The 19046-nt window shown below is 41.3% G+C and overlaps 1 protein-coding gene across 3 annotated transcripts in view; it reads right to left on the bottom strand.

Moving 5' to 3' along the window:
• vps35 (VPS35 retromer complex component) overlaps positions 1–17919 on the bottom strand; it is a 37353-nt gene extending 19434 nt beyond the window's left edge. For 2 of the 3 annotated variants that reach the window (XR_013844086.1, XM_079998110.1), the window contains exons 1-6: positions 17845–17902; positions 15434–15532; positions 15124–15220; positions 10903–11026; positions 10213–10395; positions 3552–3771 (exon numbers count right to left, since the gene is read on the bottom strand). Coding sequence is in view for 2 of the 3 variants with exons in the window: in XM_079998110.1 (XP_079854236.1) it covers positions 3552–3771; positions 10213–10395; positions 10903–11026; positions 15124–15220; positions 15434–15532; positions 17845–17847 (726 nt within the window). In the remaining variant the exon portion in view is untranslated. Of the gene's footprint in view, positions 1–3551; positions 3772–10212; positions 10396–10902; positions 11027–15123; positions 15221–15433; positions 15533–17844 lie in introns of all 3 variants that reach the window. The other variant, XM_079998111.1, reaches the window with a different exon arrangement.
• Positions 17920–19046: the final 1127 nt, after the last annotated feature.

Here is a 19046-nt window from a genome sequence, read left to right as displayed (position 1 = left end):
GTTATAACCATTCCCTTCTGCTGGTGCTAGAGACAAAATGTCATCAAAGTGCTGGTCTTATACTTCCTGTACAATATCTACTGGTTGTAAAGATGTGTCCATAAACATTCCATGTTCCATCAATATTTTTTCATCTACTGAACTTAAATCGGCATTTTCAATATCATCAATGCACATAGTATCATTATTGTTGTTTGTGTCTTTCGGATCTTCTTCAATTTTGGAGAGAGGATGTGGTGGACCAAGGGCCGTGGTCAAGCACCAGCTGCAGATGACAGCATGGTTCCCTTTCCCGGTCCCCACAACCGCCAAGCTTCCTCAAATCGGCCGAGTCAGCGCCCACGCAGCGCTGATTGGCCTCTGAGGGGAACGGCTAGGGCTCCACCGCACCCACGGACTTCGGGAGACAACAACCCCCAGCCGGGTCCTGTGGTGCCGCAGGACGCTCTCTCCCCTTTCTGTGCTGTCCCCTCTGTCTCGCGTCACGCCAGGGCATCACTGGCGCGGGAAATAAGGGAGCTGTGCAAATGTCTGGGCAGTGAGCCTGCAGTGCGGGCACTGCAGGCGGCCCGGCCACAACTGCCGGTACTGCCCCCGGATGGATCTTGGCTAGGTGGTCCAGGTCACCGGCCTTCCGGACCCATCCCCCGATCGGGAAGGGGCCTACCCTTGTAGCCTACCAAGTAAGGCGACAAGGCTTATATTGAGTGAGCCGTGACAGACAGGAGATAACCCAGTTGCTGATGCCCTAGTGCCGCCGGGAAATGCTCTTCCAGGCGGCTCACCATAACCCAATGGCCGGTGACAAAAAAACACGACGGCGGATAATGGCCCGCTTCTATTGGCCACACATTTGGGCAGATGTGCGTAAATGGTGCGCTGCTTGTCCTGAGTGCCAGTTAGTCGTGAATCCGCTGTTGAGGCCACTCCCCTTAGTTCAAGTCCCGTTCGAAAGACTCGGTATGGACCTCATCGCGCCTTTAGACCGCAGTGCCCGCGGGTATAGTTTCTTGTATTAGTCCTAGTGGATTATGCAACCCGGTACCCCGGAGCAGTGCGCCTGCGTAGTATTACGGCCAAAAGTGTGGTGCAGGTGCTGTTTCAAGTCATCTCCCGAGTCGGGATTCCAAAGGAAATCCTGACCGACCAAAGGCACTACCTTTATGTCACGTACACTTTCAAGAACTTTAGGAGTTACTGGGCGTCTGCTCAATTCGGACCAGTATTTACCATCCCCAGACTGACAGCCTGGTGGAGCGCTTTAATAAAACACTGAAAAAAATTATTCAAAAGTTTTTTCACGACGATAGTGGTTGGACGCCCTGTTGTTTGCGGTGCGGGAGGTTCCCCAGACCTCCATGGGATTTCCTCCCTTTGAACTCCTCTTTGGCAGGAGACCCCGGAGGGTGCGAGACCCAATTATACAGTATGTTATGGACCTGAGAGCAAAGTTACACGCGCAGATTCGGCCGTTATCACGGGAGAATTTGCTCAGGAACGTCAGCGCCTCTTATACTACAGGGGGTCTTGGCTCAGACAATTTGCACCGGGAGACAAGGTGTTAGTGTTGCTCCCTACGTCCAGCTCTAAATTGCTTGCGAAGTGGCAAGGGCCTTTTGTGTAGGTTGGTGAGATCAATTATGAGGTCAAACAGTCTGACAGGCAGGGGGCGACAGAGATTTATCACCTAAACCTCTTAAATGAATGGAGGGGGGGGGCGTCTTACTACCAAAGGGGTAGTCCATGCAGGGGGCGCGGTCTCATAGTTCGACACCTACCCGATGCCCCGGGTCGATGAACTTCTCGACCGGTTAGGTATGGCTTGTTTCTTCACGACTGGATTTAACCAAGGGCTACTGGCAGAGTCCCTTGTCTCAGGAGTCCAAGGAAAAATCGGCATTCTCCACTCCATTCGGCTTGGACCACTTCAGCACACTTCTGTTTCGGGTTGCCACCTTTTAGAAACTATCTACGTAGACGACGTAATCATTCACAGCGACATCTGGGCGCAGTGCTTGAGTCCCTGAGGTGGGTTGGGCTCACCGCCAACCCAGAGAAGTGTGCCGTGGGACAGAGGGAGGTACGGTATCTGGGGTACCACTTGGGTGAAGGCCTAGTCCGACCCCAGCTTGATAAAACTGCTGCAGTCGTAAACACGCCGAGACCCAAGACCAAGAAGGAGGTGAAGCAGTTCTTGGGGCTAGCCGGCTATTATAGGTTTGTCCCCAGACAAGGGGCTGGAGCTAACCAGCCCCTTGTCTGAATTAACTCGAAAGGCTGCTGCTGATCCGATCCAGTGGTTAGAGAAATTAAAGCAGGTGTTTGGGAGGGTAAAGTCAGCTCTGTGGGAAGCCAGTGCTGTTTAACCCAAACTTCTCTCTCCCTTTCTGTCTGCAGACCATTGTGTCAGACAGAGGGCTGGGCGCAGTCTTGGTCCCCAGTCTCGGAGGGGACCGAGCAACTGGTGCTGTACCTCAGCCGCAAGCTCTCAGAGCAGGAGTCAGGTGTGCACAGTGGAAAAGGTGTGTTTGCCGATCAAGTGGGCAGTTGGTTCCCTCTGCTATTACCTCCTAGGGTGATTCGGACCACGCCCTACCGCAGTGGCTCCAGGTGGTACCTGGCTCTCCAGCCATTTAACTTCCGGGTGGTCCACGGGCCGGGAAATATAATTTGGGTTCCCTGCTTCGCAGTGGAACCCAAATTATATTTATTGCAACATTTCTAACATTGTTTTAAAACGAACACAGACGTTTGACTTAATGATAAAACATGAGCCACACAAGTAAGCTACAGCCAAGGAATGCTTGACTTGCAGTACAAACCTTCTCAAAATGTGTGAGATTTTCCAAATAATTTAAAACCGCTTGCAAGGGATACATATCTGTTTAACTTGAAATTATTTACTTGAATTTTTGTCATTAATTCAATGTAGCATTTCATTACTTCTGTCAATTTCAGGACACGGTAGCTCAGAGGCTTGAGAGGTGAGAGTGGTCTTGGTTCTGTTTGGGGTCGTAGAGGAGGATGTCATGACTTCCATTAGCACTTCATTGCTACCAATTGCTAATTTAAGCTTCGTACGGTGGATAGAATACGGGACTCTGGCAAGATAAGTTGGAAAACAGCTTCTAGTGGGAGGAAGAAAAGTTGACTAGTACCCTCACATGATTCATGACGCTTTGAAGTTCAACTGCTGTTAAGTAAGCCCTTGAGAGCTTCCATTTAATAGATGGCTAAATGCTTTAATAACAAATAGGCGAGTAATCTAATCCAAGGCCCAAAACCAGCCATAGAGCGAATGAAACAGCACATACATAATCCAATGCACTAAGCTTTGGATACAATAGTGTTCATATTGTAAGTCACTTTGGACAAAAGCGTCTGCTAAATGACGTACTATAAGGTATTCATAGCCCTCCAGAATAAAAGTTATCATCTTAGGTTCAAGTGACACTTCAGGAACTGATAATTAAGGCCAAAGATGCTTTATTATCTGCACTTCTCCTGAATAAGTGAGAAATGGTTTGAGGGCCTGTGGAAATGCCGCACACCTGTTTGTATTTCTCCACGTTGACTCCCTCCAGCTGGCTGAGGCGAACAAGGTTGGTTCCGACCAGGATGCGCAGCTCCTGCCTCTCCTTCTCCCTCTTCTCACGGTCGCGGCTATGACCCTGGTGCTGCATGCGCACCCATAGCTTGTTCATCTCGGCAAAGTTCAGTAGGACAAAGTCGATGGAATCATTGATGTCGCCAGTCATCTCCTCAGACCCTCTGTGGACAGGATATATAAAAAGTGAGATGGCGCATGCGGTCCTTGTTTCAACTGTATTTCTTGAATCAAACATATATGAAACTCAACTTTTGTTTGATATTGACATACACTTGTATTTTACGATAGAAACAGAAATAACATTTTTGAGATGCGGTAAAAATATCCATTTAATATGTTTGTTGTACCCGTGGTGGGGTTAGCCCCTCAACTGCTATATAACTATGTGTCAGAGAAGCCCCTTTGCACACGTCAGACAGATTTTCTGAGAAGGCCTGGGGGCCAGAATCATGTCGGCCACACGATTGGTACCGCCCATCTAACTGTACAGTAGGAGCCACTTGAAGAGGGCTGTCCCAGCCGGTTCAGCCGAATTGCTACCAGCTTCCAGCCAGTTTCCAGCCAACCACCAGGCTGCTTCCAGCCGGCTGGAATCCCCCCCCCCCCATGTGTCCTTACAGGGCGTGTTTTCAATTTCAACTGTAAACATGCTCATTTATTCAATTGCAGTGTGTCACCATGAGATGGTGCTACCTTCACAAAAACACAATCACATTTCCGAGAGAGATTTCAGAGCTTCACCTCTAATCCTAACTCATTATCTGAGACATTGTCCTTTGAACTATGACCAGAGGTCATCTTTCAAAGTTCAATTGTTTTGTCACATGAATGAGAACAGGTCTTAATATTTAATTTTAATCTACATGTTGCACAACTTTTTCATTTCAAAATGTAAGGTTTTTCTTTTACATTTTTAAGATTACAAAGTTCAATAGCTTTGTAATGACAGCACTCATAACTAGGTCTATGTACTTATAGTTTGAAGTTTATTGTCAAATACTTAACAATGCAAGCATTATTACCTGTAATGAGATTCTTAGTCCAAGAGCCAACTCAACTATATATATAATACGTAAAAATAAGGGCAAAGTAGTGATTAAAATAAAACAGTACTTAAAAACTGAATTTAAAGAGTAATTACAAACATTTAAAAGACAAGATTTAAAAAATTGGAAATGGAAAGAAGTAGTGTAGTATAAGTAATATAAAAGTATTTACATAAAAGTAAGACAAACTAAAATGCAAACAATGATGACAGCGAGTCAACTTGATAGTGGACAACTTAAATAGTCGTGGGCCACAACAATGCAGTGTCATACTGAATGTAAAGATAGACAGTGTTGTAAGATAAACACTGCAATGTACTACTATGAGGTAAAACAAAACAGGTATGCAATACTTGATACAATAAAGTGACAAGTTTTAAAGTTTTACTAGCCTCTTTTTAAAGTGACCAAGTGTGTGGATTTATAGGTTCTAGTCTTGGGGTTTTTTGAACTAACTTTTATTTTACTTAAAACAATTGTGAAATATCACAACAAATTTCTGCATTTGAGCCTCTCTTTACCCCTACCCCACCATCTAATAGATTGATTTTCCAAATTCGAAGAAATCCATTGACTGATTAGAAATAAATCAATAAAAGTCAATTAAATAAAATGAACACCAGGGATATAATAGATATAATAATAATTTGTACAAACGTGAAAGAGACTAAACAGTATATAGATCCTTCTGAGCACTCAGAATACAGACTAAACTACATGGTTTACATCATGGATTAGTTGGCAACTATAAATTAAGAATTAAGAATTATTACGCAGACCTGTATGATAGTAAACTGGATATTTGATTCCCCCTCTACAGAGGGGAATTTTCACCTCTCAGTGATCAAGGGCTGGACTGTTAAATCGAATGTGGAGATTTTTATCTGTGGGTCTGCGTTTGCATATGTATGGTTAGTTGTGGGGACTTACAGACCTATTGGGTGACACAATGATCTGCCCTAAGGTGCAAACAAAGAGATGGCCCAGGGCTTTACCTGTGGTCTGCTTCGGTAGGAAGTATCAGGTAAAATAGCAAAAACATGTGATGCAGAAATACAGATAAAAATGATCTCAGACAATCAATAATCATAATGCACAGATGGTCAATTACACTTGTGTGTGTGCGCATTAGTTTGATCAATAGTTACTAATAATATACTTCAAATTAGTATTTCCATTGAGTAGTAGTAATAAGTGATAATAACTTATAAGGTGCACACACTGCACACCGTACGACAAAACAATTAAAAACCCTGCTCCAATTCTCAGAGTTAGGTTAACCAATCACACAATGAGTTGGAGACAACAAAGTGTTGATAGCATGATTGTATTCATGAATTTATTAATTTACAGTAAAGCAGCAGAGCATAATGTACATTACATTATGCTTAACCAGCATACTGTACACATGCTGTATAACAGGCATCAGTAGTTCACCGTTGAATTTTCCCCTAACCCTGGTCTTAATCTGAGGTAGGGCTGAGGGCTTTATTTGTCTGTTGACCACATCCCCACACCCCCGGCATTTATTAGAGGCCCGGTTTTTATATGAATAACTGTTTATATTTAAGGAAATATGGTAACTCACTGTTTATATTTAAGGAAATATGGTAACTCAAATATATGACTTACCTTATCTTCTAAACCTTACACTGCTATTATGTACATTATCACCTCAATCCTACACCCTGCTAGTTGTTGTCGTTGTCGTTTTCATGTCATTCATTGTCTCAAGGTTATTCAATCATCACAGAGAACACAGAAGAAGAATTTTTTGAAAGTTGTGTGTTTATTTTATTCAAGCTAAGTACAGATGAGAACAGAACACTATTTTATATATATATAGATATACAAATGGGAATATGTGTTTTCGCACATGAGGGGTCTACCTGAGTGCAACTCGGACCTGGGGGAGCTTCCTGAGAACATGGCACTGGTGACACTGATGTGATGTCATCCAACAGGGTTTCAGAATAAGTTCCAAGTTTCTGATTTAACCTTATCATTACACTAAAATTTGTATCTAAACAAATTTGAGCTGAGAAATAACCACCCCAGTTGCTGAATCTTCACTCATATGAGATCTACAAGATATATTTTTAAAGTTTGTTCCCACTTTTGTAAAGCACAGGCTCGCTCTGTGATTTTCTGTTTCATTCAATTAACATCGTAAAATTAAATAAATACATCAATTTTTTTATTTGTCATGTTTATATTACTGCTGAGTGTATGTGGGCTGGTCCCCACCCAGAGTGATCCGACTTGACCGGGCAGACAGTTCGAGGGACGATGGTCTTATGTCAGGACCCATCACTGGCATTTACATCACTGAAGGTCCTCTTGTGCTCTTAGTCCTGCCCTGGAGTAGGAGCTGAATAAGTTGCTCAAAACAGAGTTTTAAGAACGACAATCGTTCCTACAGTAGTGCCTGCAGTGCGGACACAATAAAAGGGACGGTTCCTCCAAAAAGTCCTTAGAACGGTTAAAATTCAGAGACGTATATCTTGTTTCTATTAGATCTACAGAACATATGTTCCATTCCAAAACATGTATATTTTTCATTAAACAAACGCAAGATTATCCCGTATACGCAAGTTTATTTACATTTTGAACCACTGCTCCCCCCGGTGGACAGATAACGCATTGCAACTGCTTTTCCACAAATGCAGCCTAGGGGCGTTCCCAGGTGCCGGCGCGAAATTCCGTCAATAGAGGGGGATATCATTACAGACAAAATCAAGCAAGGACCAGGAGTGACCCTGCATGGGTCAGCCATGCTCCAATCACGGATCTGCCTGGCTCCTGTCATGTTCCAGCTGCCCTCTCCAAGGGGCTCCTATGTATACTCACCGGCCACTTTATTAGGTACACCTGGTCAATTGCACATTAACACAAATAGCTAATCAGCCAATCACATGGCAGCAATTCATTGCATTTAGGCATGTAGACATGGTGAGGATGACTTGAAGTTCAAACATCTGAATGGGGAAGAAAGGGGATTTAAGTGACTTTGAACATGGTATGGTTGTTGGTGCCAGTTGCAGTTGCAGTTGCTGGTCTAGTATTCAGGGTATTTCAGAAACTGCTGACCTACTGAGATTTTCACTCATAACCATCTCTAGGGTTTAGAGAGAATGGTCTGAAAAAGAGAAAATATCCAGTGAGTGGCAGTTGTGTGGACGAAAATGCCTTGTTGATGTCAGAGGTCAGAGGAGAATGGGCAGACTGGTTCGAGACGATAGAAAGGCAACAGTAACTTAAATAACCACTCGTTACAACCAAGGTATGCAGAATACCATCTATGAAGGCACAACATGTCGAACCTTGAAGCAGATGGGCTACAGCTGCAGAAGACCACACCAGGTGCCACTCCTGTCAGCTAACAACAGGAAACTGAGGCTACAATTTGCACAGGCTCACCAAAAATAGACAATAGAAGATTGGAAAAACATTGCCTGGTCTGATGAGTCTCGATTTCGGCTGCGACATTCAGATAGTAGGGTCAGAATTTGGCATTAAACAACATGAAAGCATGGATCCATCCAGACTTGTATCAAGGGTTCAGGCTGGTGGTGGTGGTGGTGAAATGGTGTGGGGGATATTTTCTTGGCACACTTTAGGCCCCTTAGCACCAATTGAACATTGTTTAAACGCCACAGCATACCTGAGTATTGTTGCTGACCATGTCTATCCCTTTATGACTACGAACTGGTTTATTGAACATGACAATGAGTTCACTGTACCCCAATGCCTCCACAGTCACCAGATCTAAATCAAATAGAGCACCTTTAGGATATGGTGGAACGGGAGATTCGCATCATGGATGTGCAGCCGACAAATCTGCAGCAACTGCGTGATGCTATCATGTCAATATGGACCAAAACCTCTGAGGAATGTTTCCAACACCTTGTTGAATCTATCGCACAAATAATTAAGGCAGTTCTGAAGGCAAAAGGGGGTCTAAACCGGTACTAGCAAGGTGTACCAAATAAAGTGGCCGGTGAGTGTATATGTATATGTACTGTACATACATACATACATACATACATTTATCTCAGATGGTGATAGTGTTGCATGACATGGTCGGGACTACAGTGACAAAGAGGTTCTGGATATTCACCAGTGCTATAAAGGCCGCTATTGAGCCCTTGGGTCTAACTAGGAAATTAATAGCACAAACGTTTGATCAGTGGAGTTCAGAATCAGAATAGGGAAAGCTATCTTAACACCCATTTTGTGCACTGTCACGCACACCAGTCACGGACACTTAAGCAGTTGTGTTCAGCAAGGATTTCTGAACATAAAATGTTTTTTTTCGAACCATCAGCATTTATTATGTTATTTTCCAATTCACCCAAACAAACTGCAGCTCTAGCTGACATATTAAAGTCTGTACTAAAGTGTTTCATCAAATCATTGCTAAAACATGTGAAAAGACTGAACTATGTAGGACTGAATTGTGGAGTTAGACCGTTAAACTGTTTTTCACCATTTTTGTGTTCAGGATTTTTTTACGGTTCTGAAATGGTGATCGGATGACGCACTGGAGCCCCCTTGCTGTCCCTCCCCCTTGCATGCGGCACGCAAAGTTTAAGTGATGATCGGAGCAACTGCAAAGTTTTGTTAAGTTTGCGAAAGAGTCTGCTCTGACAGCTTTTGCGATGGGAGCCAGCTTCCGTCTGAGAGTCAATTTCTTAGGATGATCCTATAACGTATTTGTTAAATACGACCCAGAAACGCCTCACTTTGGTAATTTGGTAAAACATTAAGAGCCAAGCACGGTGAGACTTTATTTATTTACTATATTTTGTATATTTCGCCAGTCACCCCCTACACCCGGAGCACAAATTCAAATTGCAGAAAAATAAATTCTATTTAAGACAGAGCTTGCAGCGCAAGCCTCTTTTTTATTCTTTAAATCTGATTTAAAATACATCCATAATAGGCAAACAATTGATCTATGACTAACTTCAATGGGCAATAACCTGACAAGATTTATTTACAGATTTTGATCGTGACAAAGTAGCCATCAAATGAGCCATTTTACGCACCTTTCTAGAGACACCAATAAACCACTAATAGCAAACAGTTGGTAGTTTATTTTAGGTTGTTACCTTGTAGGGCAATTTTTTTTTCTTTTTTAATTGGGAAATTAGTTTGTTTGTACAGTTCAGTAACTTGAAAAATAGCCTTAAAAACCTACATAAAAAACAATAATGATAAGATCGTGGATCGGAATCCTGCCTACATTTTTTTTTTTATATTCTTGCCATAAAGCCCACCCCTAATTTCTACTGCTCGATTAATTGAGTACTGATAGAATACATTTATTTTATTTTATTTTATTTCTTTCAACATCAATGTTTGATTAAAATAGCCTAGAACTGAAATTGTAATTAATAAGGCTATAGATTGGAACACAAAACAACTGTCAAATTACAGTATGCTGTTAAAATCAACGATGACATGCCTTTATAAGCAAGATGCCCCATCAGAGATTAAGTGCAAAATACGCCACTGTCTATTTTCAAAAATTCAAAAATAATGCTTTCTTACTCAGTCTGCTCGGCGTCATCAGGAAGGATGTTGCGAGTGCACTGAAGCAAGTAGTTCCGAAGGAAGAGACCCCGCAGAGGGTGCTGAACACCACGACACATTTCAACCAGGTCCTTCAGGATGTCTCTGCGGGACTGGGGGAAGGAGCGCACGTACACCACACCTACAGTGATCAGCAAGTAGCTGGTGGAGCAGAAGATGGATGCTGTTTAGCGGGTCAAAATTCAAAAGACAAATGCAATATCATTGGAAAATGACATAACTGGGTCTGAAATGGCATACGACGTACAATATGTTTGTACTATCTTCTGGTGTGGGTTAAAGTGCGAGTTAATAGAATGATAGCTTCTCAGACATACTACATACATTATGTATGTTTACAATATTATATGCTACATATACTACACAGTCATATAGGCAATCCACTTCCTTCCAGCATTCTGCGGGTTGTGGGATACGCTTGTCAGCAGAACGCCAAGTGTTTACATTCTACAATATTTTACCGTATGTTGTCTATGTATGTGATGAATAAACATCTTGAATCTTGCATTTATGTCATTCAATCCCATAGTATGGTTTTGGACATTCAAAACATTGTTCTCATAATGACATAGTGTCCTAAATAATATGCCCATATGCTAGTTTTCAAAATCAGTATGGGCTTATCTTGTGGCTCAAGTCATGACTTACAGCCTGGGGATGATGTTGCCAGCGTACTGGACCAGTTCGTAGAGGTCTGCAACCTTGCGTCCCTTGGCAAACTCATCAGTCAGATAGACCTCAAGGTAATGGAGCTCATCAGAGATGGCCATGTCTGGTCTTGTGGTTAAGAGCTAAACTGACCACAGAATAAAACATTTGCAAGCTGCTTATTAGACTGGTAGGCCTTCCGATGCCTTGTGGATCATAGCACATTTCTTGCAACAGATGTCATTGTTGAATTGAACTTAAACTTGATTACACATGGCTGCCTTATGTGCTGCAATGATCCAATTCCTCTACGACATACTCCAAAATCTGAAGAGATCCTGGATACAATGAATGGGAAGTAATACAACATGATGGCTTTAATGTTCATTATCATTATTTTCAATGTCATTAAAATAAATATTCATTCTTGTTTGGACAGAAAATCTCTGTAAATTGTGAACCGGAGCTAAATAAGATAGTGTTGAATTGCCAGTGCCAACTACACTTGGTTAGAATCGCCATAAATTAGCACACAGGTGTCAGTCTGAAGACCTTTAGTCCTTGTGGTGCAAAGAAATGTCACAAAAGTCTGGTTATTTCTGGTGAGTGTATAATGTCTTGCATGCTGGGTGATGTAATCACAAGCCAACAGCTCTAAATATACTGTACGTGTGAACCAACCCAAGATGGATTTTGGCAACTTTTGCAGAGTCGATAATTTTTTTTAACTTAAAAATGACTTAAATATAACCTATTAAGCTCCTTTTTTACACATGTTAATATAGGTACCTGCATGCATTCGAGTCATTGTGACTGTGGAAAACAAGAGGGGCGTGGTTAAGTCGCAGTCTGCGGCTGACGGCGCTGTCTTCTTCTCGCCGCAGCCCAGCTGTACTGGGTCCGCCTACTCAGCCTCTATGCGCTGATTGTCGGACCCAGCTGGAAGAGCGTTCTCATGTGTTGTATTGTATTGCAGTGGGGATCACGTGGTGCAGTAGACGGGTCCCTGCGGACTAGATCGCGAGACAGACCCTGACGCAGATTAATGTGATGTTTTATTTTCTCGATTAGGCCAGCAAGCCTTTTTTTCTGTCAGTATGCTTGGCATACAACAGAGTATTTATTTGTATGCAATTGCATCGAGGAAAGGATTAGTCGGCAAGTGAGTTGAACTCCTCAACCTGCAATGTCAGTTTTTTTAAATCACTCTTTAATTATCAAGAACTGCTTGCAATAACTCTGTCCTGTGGATAACCTGTGGGATGACAAACACAGCTGTTTTGTTACAGAGCCGCCACCAATCCCCCTCTTTTGACTTACCATGTTTTAGTCTATGAACAACTTATCATCATTACCAGGGTGTAAATTGCCAGAGCTGCCAATTTGATATGTATTGCAATACTTGGGTGCTGATTCGATAGGTATTGATGATTGATTGATGGATTCTGCAAGTTTTGTGATATTACAATATATATTGCCATTTTCTTTAGACTACTCTTTAAATCACTAGGCCTATGGCTTTGAAATGTTAATTGCTGAAAAGTTGTGTTTTTTGCCATTTGACATTGCCTTTGACATTTGCCCTATGACATAACTTTTGAAGTTACTTTATTTTCAAGTGAAATACTCTTGGGTTGTGTTTTAGTTTATTTTATTGACTTTTAACATTTTATTGTTTCGTTGTTGTAATTTATCTGTTGTTTTAATTTTGCTATGTGAAGCACTTTTGGGCTACATGTTTGTATGAAAGCAAAGGTGCTATAAAGTTGAGTTTATTTAGACTAATTTGAAAAGGATAATAAAATAAGGTTCCTCTTGCACCAGGAGAAAACCCATTTTTGCCAAGCTGCTTCGATTGTTGGCTGGCTAGTTTTTGGTAGCATCTTACCGTCGTCTGCACTTAGCTCCGGGAGGTGGCGATTGAGATGCACCCCTATATTTGTCTTGCTGTAGCAAATAGGCCTTGGCAGATTAACAATTAAATCGTCTATCAGCGATCGACTCCATCGATCACGATTGACATTGATGACACGGTTTTTTTAAATATTTTCTATCCGCCAGGGAAAATCCGAGCATTGAAATGGTTTAAGTGCAGTTTTCCGTGTTCTGAAACTCGAGTGGAGAGGGAGAGAGGGCAAAAAGGCACATGGACCTCTATCTCCAGTTCTAGGCATTTTGCCGCTCTGGGCAAACGGAGCAGCACAGCAGAGTGCAGACCACTCGGGTGGATGCCCCTTGATCTGGGCTCCACATCGCAGCACCCACCCCACCAACCCCGCGAGCTCTGAAATCTGGTGATCTCTGCGAAATCTGGTGATAATAATATACCAATATATAATATAATCTCAGAGAGAAAGACTTCCATTTTTTTTGTTTCCTTATTTTCTTATTTATATGGAAAATGAAAAACATAAACCTAACTCAGAGAATTGGAGCAGAGTTTTTTGTTTCTCCTCCAAACAGCGATGTGCGCCGGATCCTGTGCCTGTCTTTTTATTTTAGATCTGTTTTTTTGTTTGTTTGTTTTCGACATGTATAAAACAACATTTTTAAACACAACTGAGTGAAGGGACCGTCCCTTTTTGTTCCAAAAAACCCCGCCAAAAAAACCTTTTGCTTTGTACCGAGATGATGCAGCATGCACTGGACAGTCTATGCTCATTGTCGCACGTTTTAAAGATACAGCGCCGCACTTGTATGACTTCATCGGTGCACTTGGATGACGTAACCCAGAAACCAAAAGTTGCAAATTTGTGAATTGTTTGTGCGCAGAATCGCAATACTTAACTGAATCTATTTTTTCTTACACCACTAATCATTACTACTCCAAGAGGGGGGAATCACCATGGGTGAGAAAAATAAACATAATACCAAACATGTACATGGAAAAATGTAAACAGAAGGCCTCAAGGAAAGCCTCAAGCACCATGTCCCGCAGCCACAGAAGACACATAAAACACTGCCCACGTACAGGCGTAAGACGCACCTGCATTCACAGAACCTGTGCCGTGGATGCCGGGCACCAGGCCCCGCCGACAGACCGACACCCTGCCAGAACCTCCTGCCACGCAGCGTGAGAGCAGATTAAGAAATCATGGCAAAAAAGGAAACCTTTGAAAACTGAGCGATCAGAGCAGTCACAGCGATTACCTTGTCATTACTTTACCTCATTATTTGACACTTTGGCCACATCTAATAATTGTATATATATATATATATATATATATATATATATATATATATATATATATATATGAGACAGAAAATAAGCAAAAGCATAATTGGTCCCCTTTAAAATTGCTTGAAATATTGCAATTGTAACAATCTGGGGAAAAAAAAATTATATTTTCTCATTTGTGTTGTCAAACATTTTCTGTTCTGTTGGCTGTACTGATAGACTAAAGGTTGAGTCCTTCTTCGTAAAATGAAAAATATGAAATCTTCAATACAATATTCTATATATTCAATACATATATTGTCTAACTATGGAATATATACAACTATTCAAACTTCTGATATCGATTCCAGTAGTGAATTTCTTTACCAGTTTGCAAACACCAGGCAGCAATAGTTCAGAGGGACAACTTTAAATTGCATGCACTTTAATTGTATGTATTAATACTATGCCCAAGTGTATTGATGGCATAAAAAAGATTACAGAACAGAGGAATCAATATATTTTTGTATAAAACCTACTCAAGCTATTAGTATAGTGTGCATAATGTTGGATGACATTGGACCATTTTGTGTTTGGTCAGAGGGCAGTTTTGTCAAACCAAATACAGACAAGAGAAATCGAAGACAAAATTAATTATCAACTTATTTTGAACAATGGGGGGTGGAAAAATTTATTAGCGCGATGGTTTTTGACAATTTACTTTATCACATTATCACTAATCTTGCAACGTAGTTTCCGCTAATTTGTCCCTACACTTTTGTGATAGCTATGAAGTACAAGAGATTTCTTTTAAATTATTTTCTTTTTTATGTTTGCTTATAGCACCACCAGCTGAAGAAAGGGTTCAATATTTGAGTAGACATTTCAAATCCAACCAGAGTTCTTCGGAGTTTCAGTTAGTGAAACTGGCTACAAAATTGCAACCAGGTATTGTCACTGAAAAGGGTCCATAAAGGATAGGATTTACAAAAACTGAAAAGCATACCGCAGATATCTTACCAATTTAAGCTCCCATATTCCCAACTTTCCACTGCAAAGGATACAGAGTTCATAGTAACTCTTTGGAGAAAGCATTGATGTCCTCAGCTCCCCCAGCATGTTAGAGGCATGCTTCAGGGCATCCATTAGCTTGTTCTTGTCCTGTGCAACAAGAATGGGTATAGACACTTTGACTGACAATGTTCAATAAATTAACAGCATGAAGGTAAAAGGAGGGATCTTTTTTTGAAAATCAAGATAATTGGAATATGTGCATGTTGTCGAGAGAAATACAATAATTACATTATGCCTCAGAGTCATTGAAAGGCTGAATTCTTACAGTTTTAAAAAGAGACAACAACATCCCCATCTTACCAGGCATCGCTTCATCTGGAAGGATTGGACTTTGACAGCCTGCACGGCCTCATCCAATAGCTTTTCCTGCTCGTCCTGGGGAGACTGCTGCGTGGTAGGCTGAAAGACAGCCCACACAGGCTCAGGGCAACGAACATTACAGCTGTAACATTTCTGACCATTATATACATCCTTGTAAATGAATGATATTCCAAACAGTTTTTTTTATAACTGGGGGAAACACACACCGAAGACACAATATAGCTCTAAGCTGGAAATTCCTTTCAATTACAATACATCTTAAAATGGACTGTAGTAGGCAGGTAATTGGGCCCTATCCCAGGCCCAATTACCTAGACCCAACACAGGTATGCCTACTTACACCACACCACCCCCACCAGAGTTTCCATTAGAAAAATGTTTTGCTGGTCAACGTGTCCTGTAAGATTTTAATTTCCCGGACAAATGGGAGAGATTCCGGTCAAATATTATCTAAAAACATGTAGAAAAAATAAAAGTTCCATCAGTTAACGCTATTTTTAAAAAACAATAAATATCACAAATGTTACTACTTAAAATCAAATAATTTCTGTTCGTGAACAATAAGTAACAAGTGCAGCTGCTTTAATTAACATTTCAATAAAATAAAATGTTGATCAAACCAAAAACAAAATAAATATGGCAAGTAGGCCTAAATAAATAATAAAGTTTGTGGTGTTGTCCGTCTTCATCGGCCCCCAGAATTATTTTCAATGGACATTATGACCCAAGAGATCTAAATATGTCGGACTTCAACACATTTTCCCGGTCAAAAAACCGGCAATTACCGGATAACGGAAACGCTGACCCCGACACTACATTCATGTAAAGCATGCTCGGCTCAATAGGTGGGCATGGCTTTCTAGGTAAATCTGTGTATCTGATAACATCATCAGATTGATTGAGATAGAACAAAGGGTACAAAGTTATTTTTCAAAGTGAAGATAGAACAAAATGCATGATGACAAAATAATGATGGTTTGCTTTGAGTTTTTAGAGGGAAAACAGTAACTAGCCATCACTATCTTTAACTACACGAGCTAGCTAGCAAGGTACAACAGATTTTGGTAGTTCTCCCTAGCCCCCCTTCAGACATGCAGAGACAAAAACAATTGCCGGCGCAGCCTTGCGTGGCCTCTGGTTGCCCCCTTTGGGAAAGACTTTAACATAAAAAAATAGGAACAGCAAATAGAAAAACATGCACCCTTAAAATGAATGAATTTGTCGTTTTAGTTATTGTGGGTGTCTCTACCCAACGGTAGGGATTTAGGGAGGGAGACAGTCTTTCTGGCACCGGGGCGCCAACACAGCGTGAGTTTTATTAAATATATGAAAACAGAAAAGCTCACTGGCCAAAATGGTAAACAATAATTATAACTATAGCTGCAGGCAGCAATACATGAGGTCCAGTTTATCTGTTTTAGGCACGTGTTTTTCGGGTGTGTGTGTGTGTGTGTGTGTCTTACCTGAATCTGTTTAAGACCAATTAAGGCCTTCACAATGGTCAACTTGTCACATAAGCCAAATAATTGGTCGCCATCCTCCACAGTTTTTTGTTTTACCAGAATTTATTTGACGGTAACTAAACCGGTTATTTGGCCATCAACGATTTACAATATACAATGCGTATTATTATTCATCATACGACACACTTGCATTAACGGGTCCCCGCCACAACACTACAGCTACATCTGTAGCATCATCCGGGCGACGCCATCATGCTTCACACGTTATCGCTATCATTTGATAACAGTGCCCTATAACACGCCCGCAACCTGTTCCATTCCGTTATTACCGAGTAAAGAAATAGACGAGTCTGACATCTGCCAACAATAAGAACGAAAGCTAAACTAATTTGGACCGATAAATTGTGCAAAAATAACGCCGCGGTTCGTCTGGTTCGTCATTTTCTCTGCGCAGTGTCTTTGAAATGTGTGTAAGGTATATGTATGTATTTATTTCCAGTGAATCTATCCGGAAGCGAAATAAGTTATGTTTTGCCCCGTGTATGTTAGCTAACGCCAACTAGCTAGCTCGCTGAACAATTCTATTGCAAATGAGGAAAAAAAAAACATTTTGCTATTTTTTACAACAAGAGCTCATTCGTTTCGATAATGACGGGTGATAGATATAATTTGGTGTAATTATGAGGTCCTCGTAGTTAGCAGTGAAAATATTACCTACCAGCTGCAGAGCAAACCGTTTGGTAGCTTGACGATTGACTAGCCGCTGGCTAACGTTACCTCGACAGCGATAGGCCGTAGCACCACTCACAAATGTTTCCAATTCATATTTGAAGTCCGGACAAGACACTTTCGGTGCTACAAAGTTGCGGGCCTACAGAAGTAAGAATCGTGTCTCGGCCATTTAGGACTTTGGACAGGTTTCCTTACCATTATTGCTGAATGTGTCAGAGCGATTAGGCCGAGGAAGCTTCAAAACTGTTTCCCTGTCATGTGACTCAACTGGCCTTAGCCAGCCAAACGTTTTTCGCCCGCAAGAAAGCCTGGGACCAAACCCTATTCATCCCAAAACAACAAACTATGTCATGTGCGCTAAAAAAAAAAACCCCATACATTAAGACAAGATTTAAAAATTCAAACCCCCCCAAAAATGGATGGGTTTGAGTGTTTTAGTAATACATTGAAATTAAGTTATTATTATTTATTGTTGTCGTCCACAGACGATGATCCTATTGTTATTGCTCTGTTTATTAGGGTCCTCATCTACAGAATGTAGAATGAGGATCCTATTGTTATTGCGCTGTTTATCCTTCTTGTGTTCTTCAGCCTTTTTGCGTCTGCTTTTCGGGGGCCTTAAGAAGCTCGAAAACTCACAAAGCTCGTCAGTCCCAGTATGTCATTTGATATTCTAGGGGTCCCCTGCATGGGCGTGTCAAAATGGCCGCCTACGCCCCTCGGGGTAAAAAAAATCAAACCTATTCACTTATTTCCTTGAAAACTCACAAAATTCAGTATACGTATATAACATCACTGGACGTAAAAAAGATATATTTCCGCCATGACTGAAACCCAACAGGAAGTCGGCCATACTGAATTAAAGGTGCCTTTTTCGTCACTTTTTGGTTATTTTTATGCTTTGTACTTTTACATACTCCTCCTAGGCGTTTTACCGGATCCACTTCAAACTTGACGAGTGTCTACAAGACACCTTCACGATTAAAAGTTTTTTAAAGATTTTGTTGTCGTCACAGGGTGTGGGCGTGGCAACGCGTAAAATGTCATGTTCCAAAAGATACTTGGAAATTCATGAAACGTTATACATATGTCAGTCCCAGTGTGGCAATTGATATTCCATGGGTCCCGTACATGGGCGGGGCAAAATGGCCGCCCACGCCCAATTGAAAATAAAAAAAAATCAAACCGATTTACTTGTTTCCATGAAAACTCACGATATTCGGTACACTTATGTAACATAACTAGACATAAAAACACATCGTAACATGATGTGGGCGTAGCAGAACATTGAATTTCCTGTTCAATCGACACTGTTTACGTGACTTTTTTGTCGCTTCAACTTCACGTTCAAGAGATTATTTGTCACATATATATACAGTATGTACATACTGCCATAC

This window comes from Zeus faber, assembly GCF_960531495.2.
Source record: "Zeus faber genome assembly, chromosome: 3".
NCBI lineage: Eukaryota > Metazoa > Chordata > Actinopteri > Zeiformes > Zeidae > Zeus > Zeus faber.
This window is presented reverse-complemented; position numbering and strand designations above follow the sequence as displayed.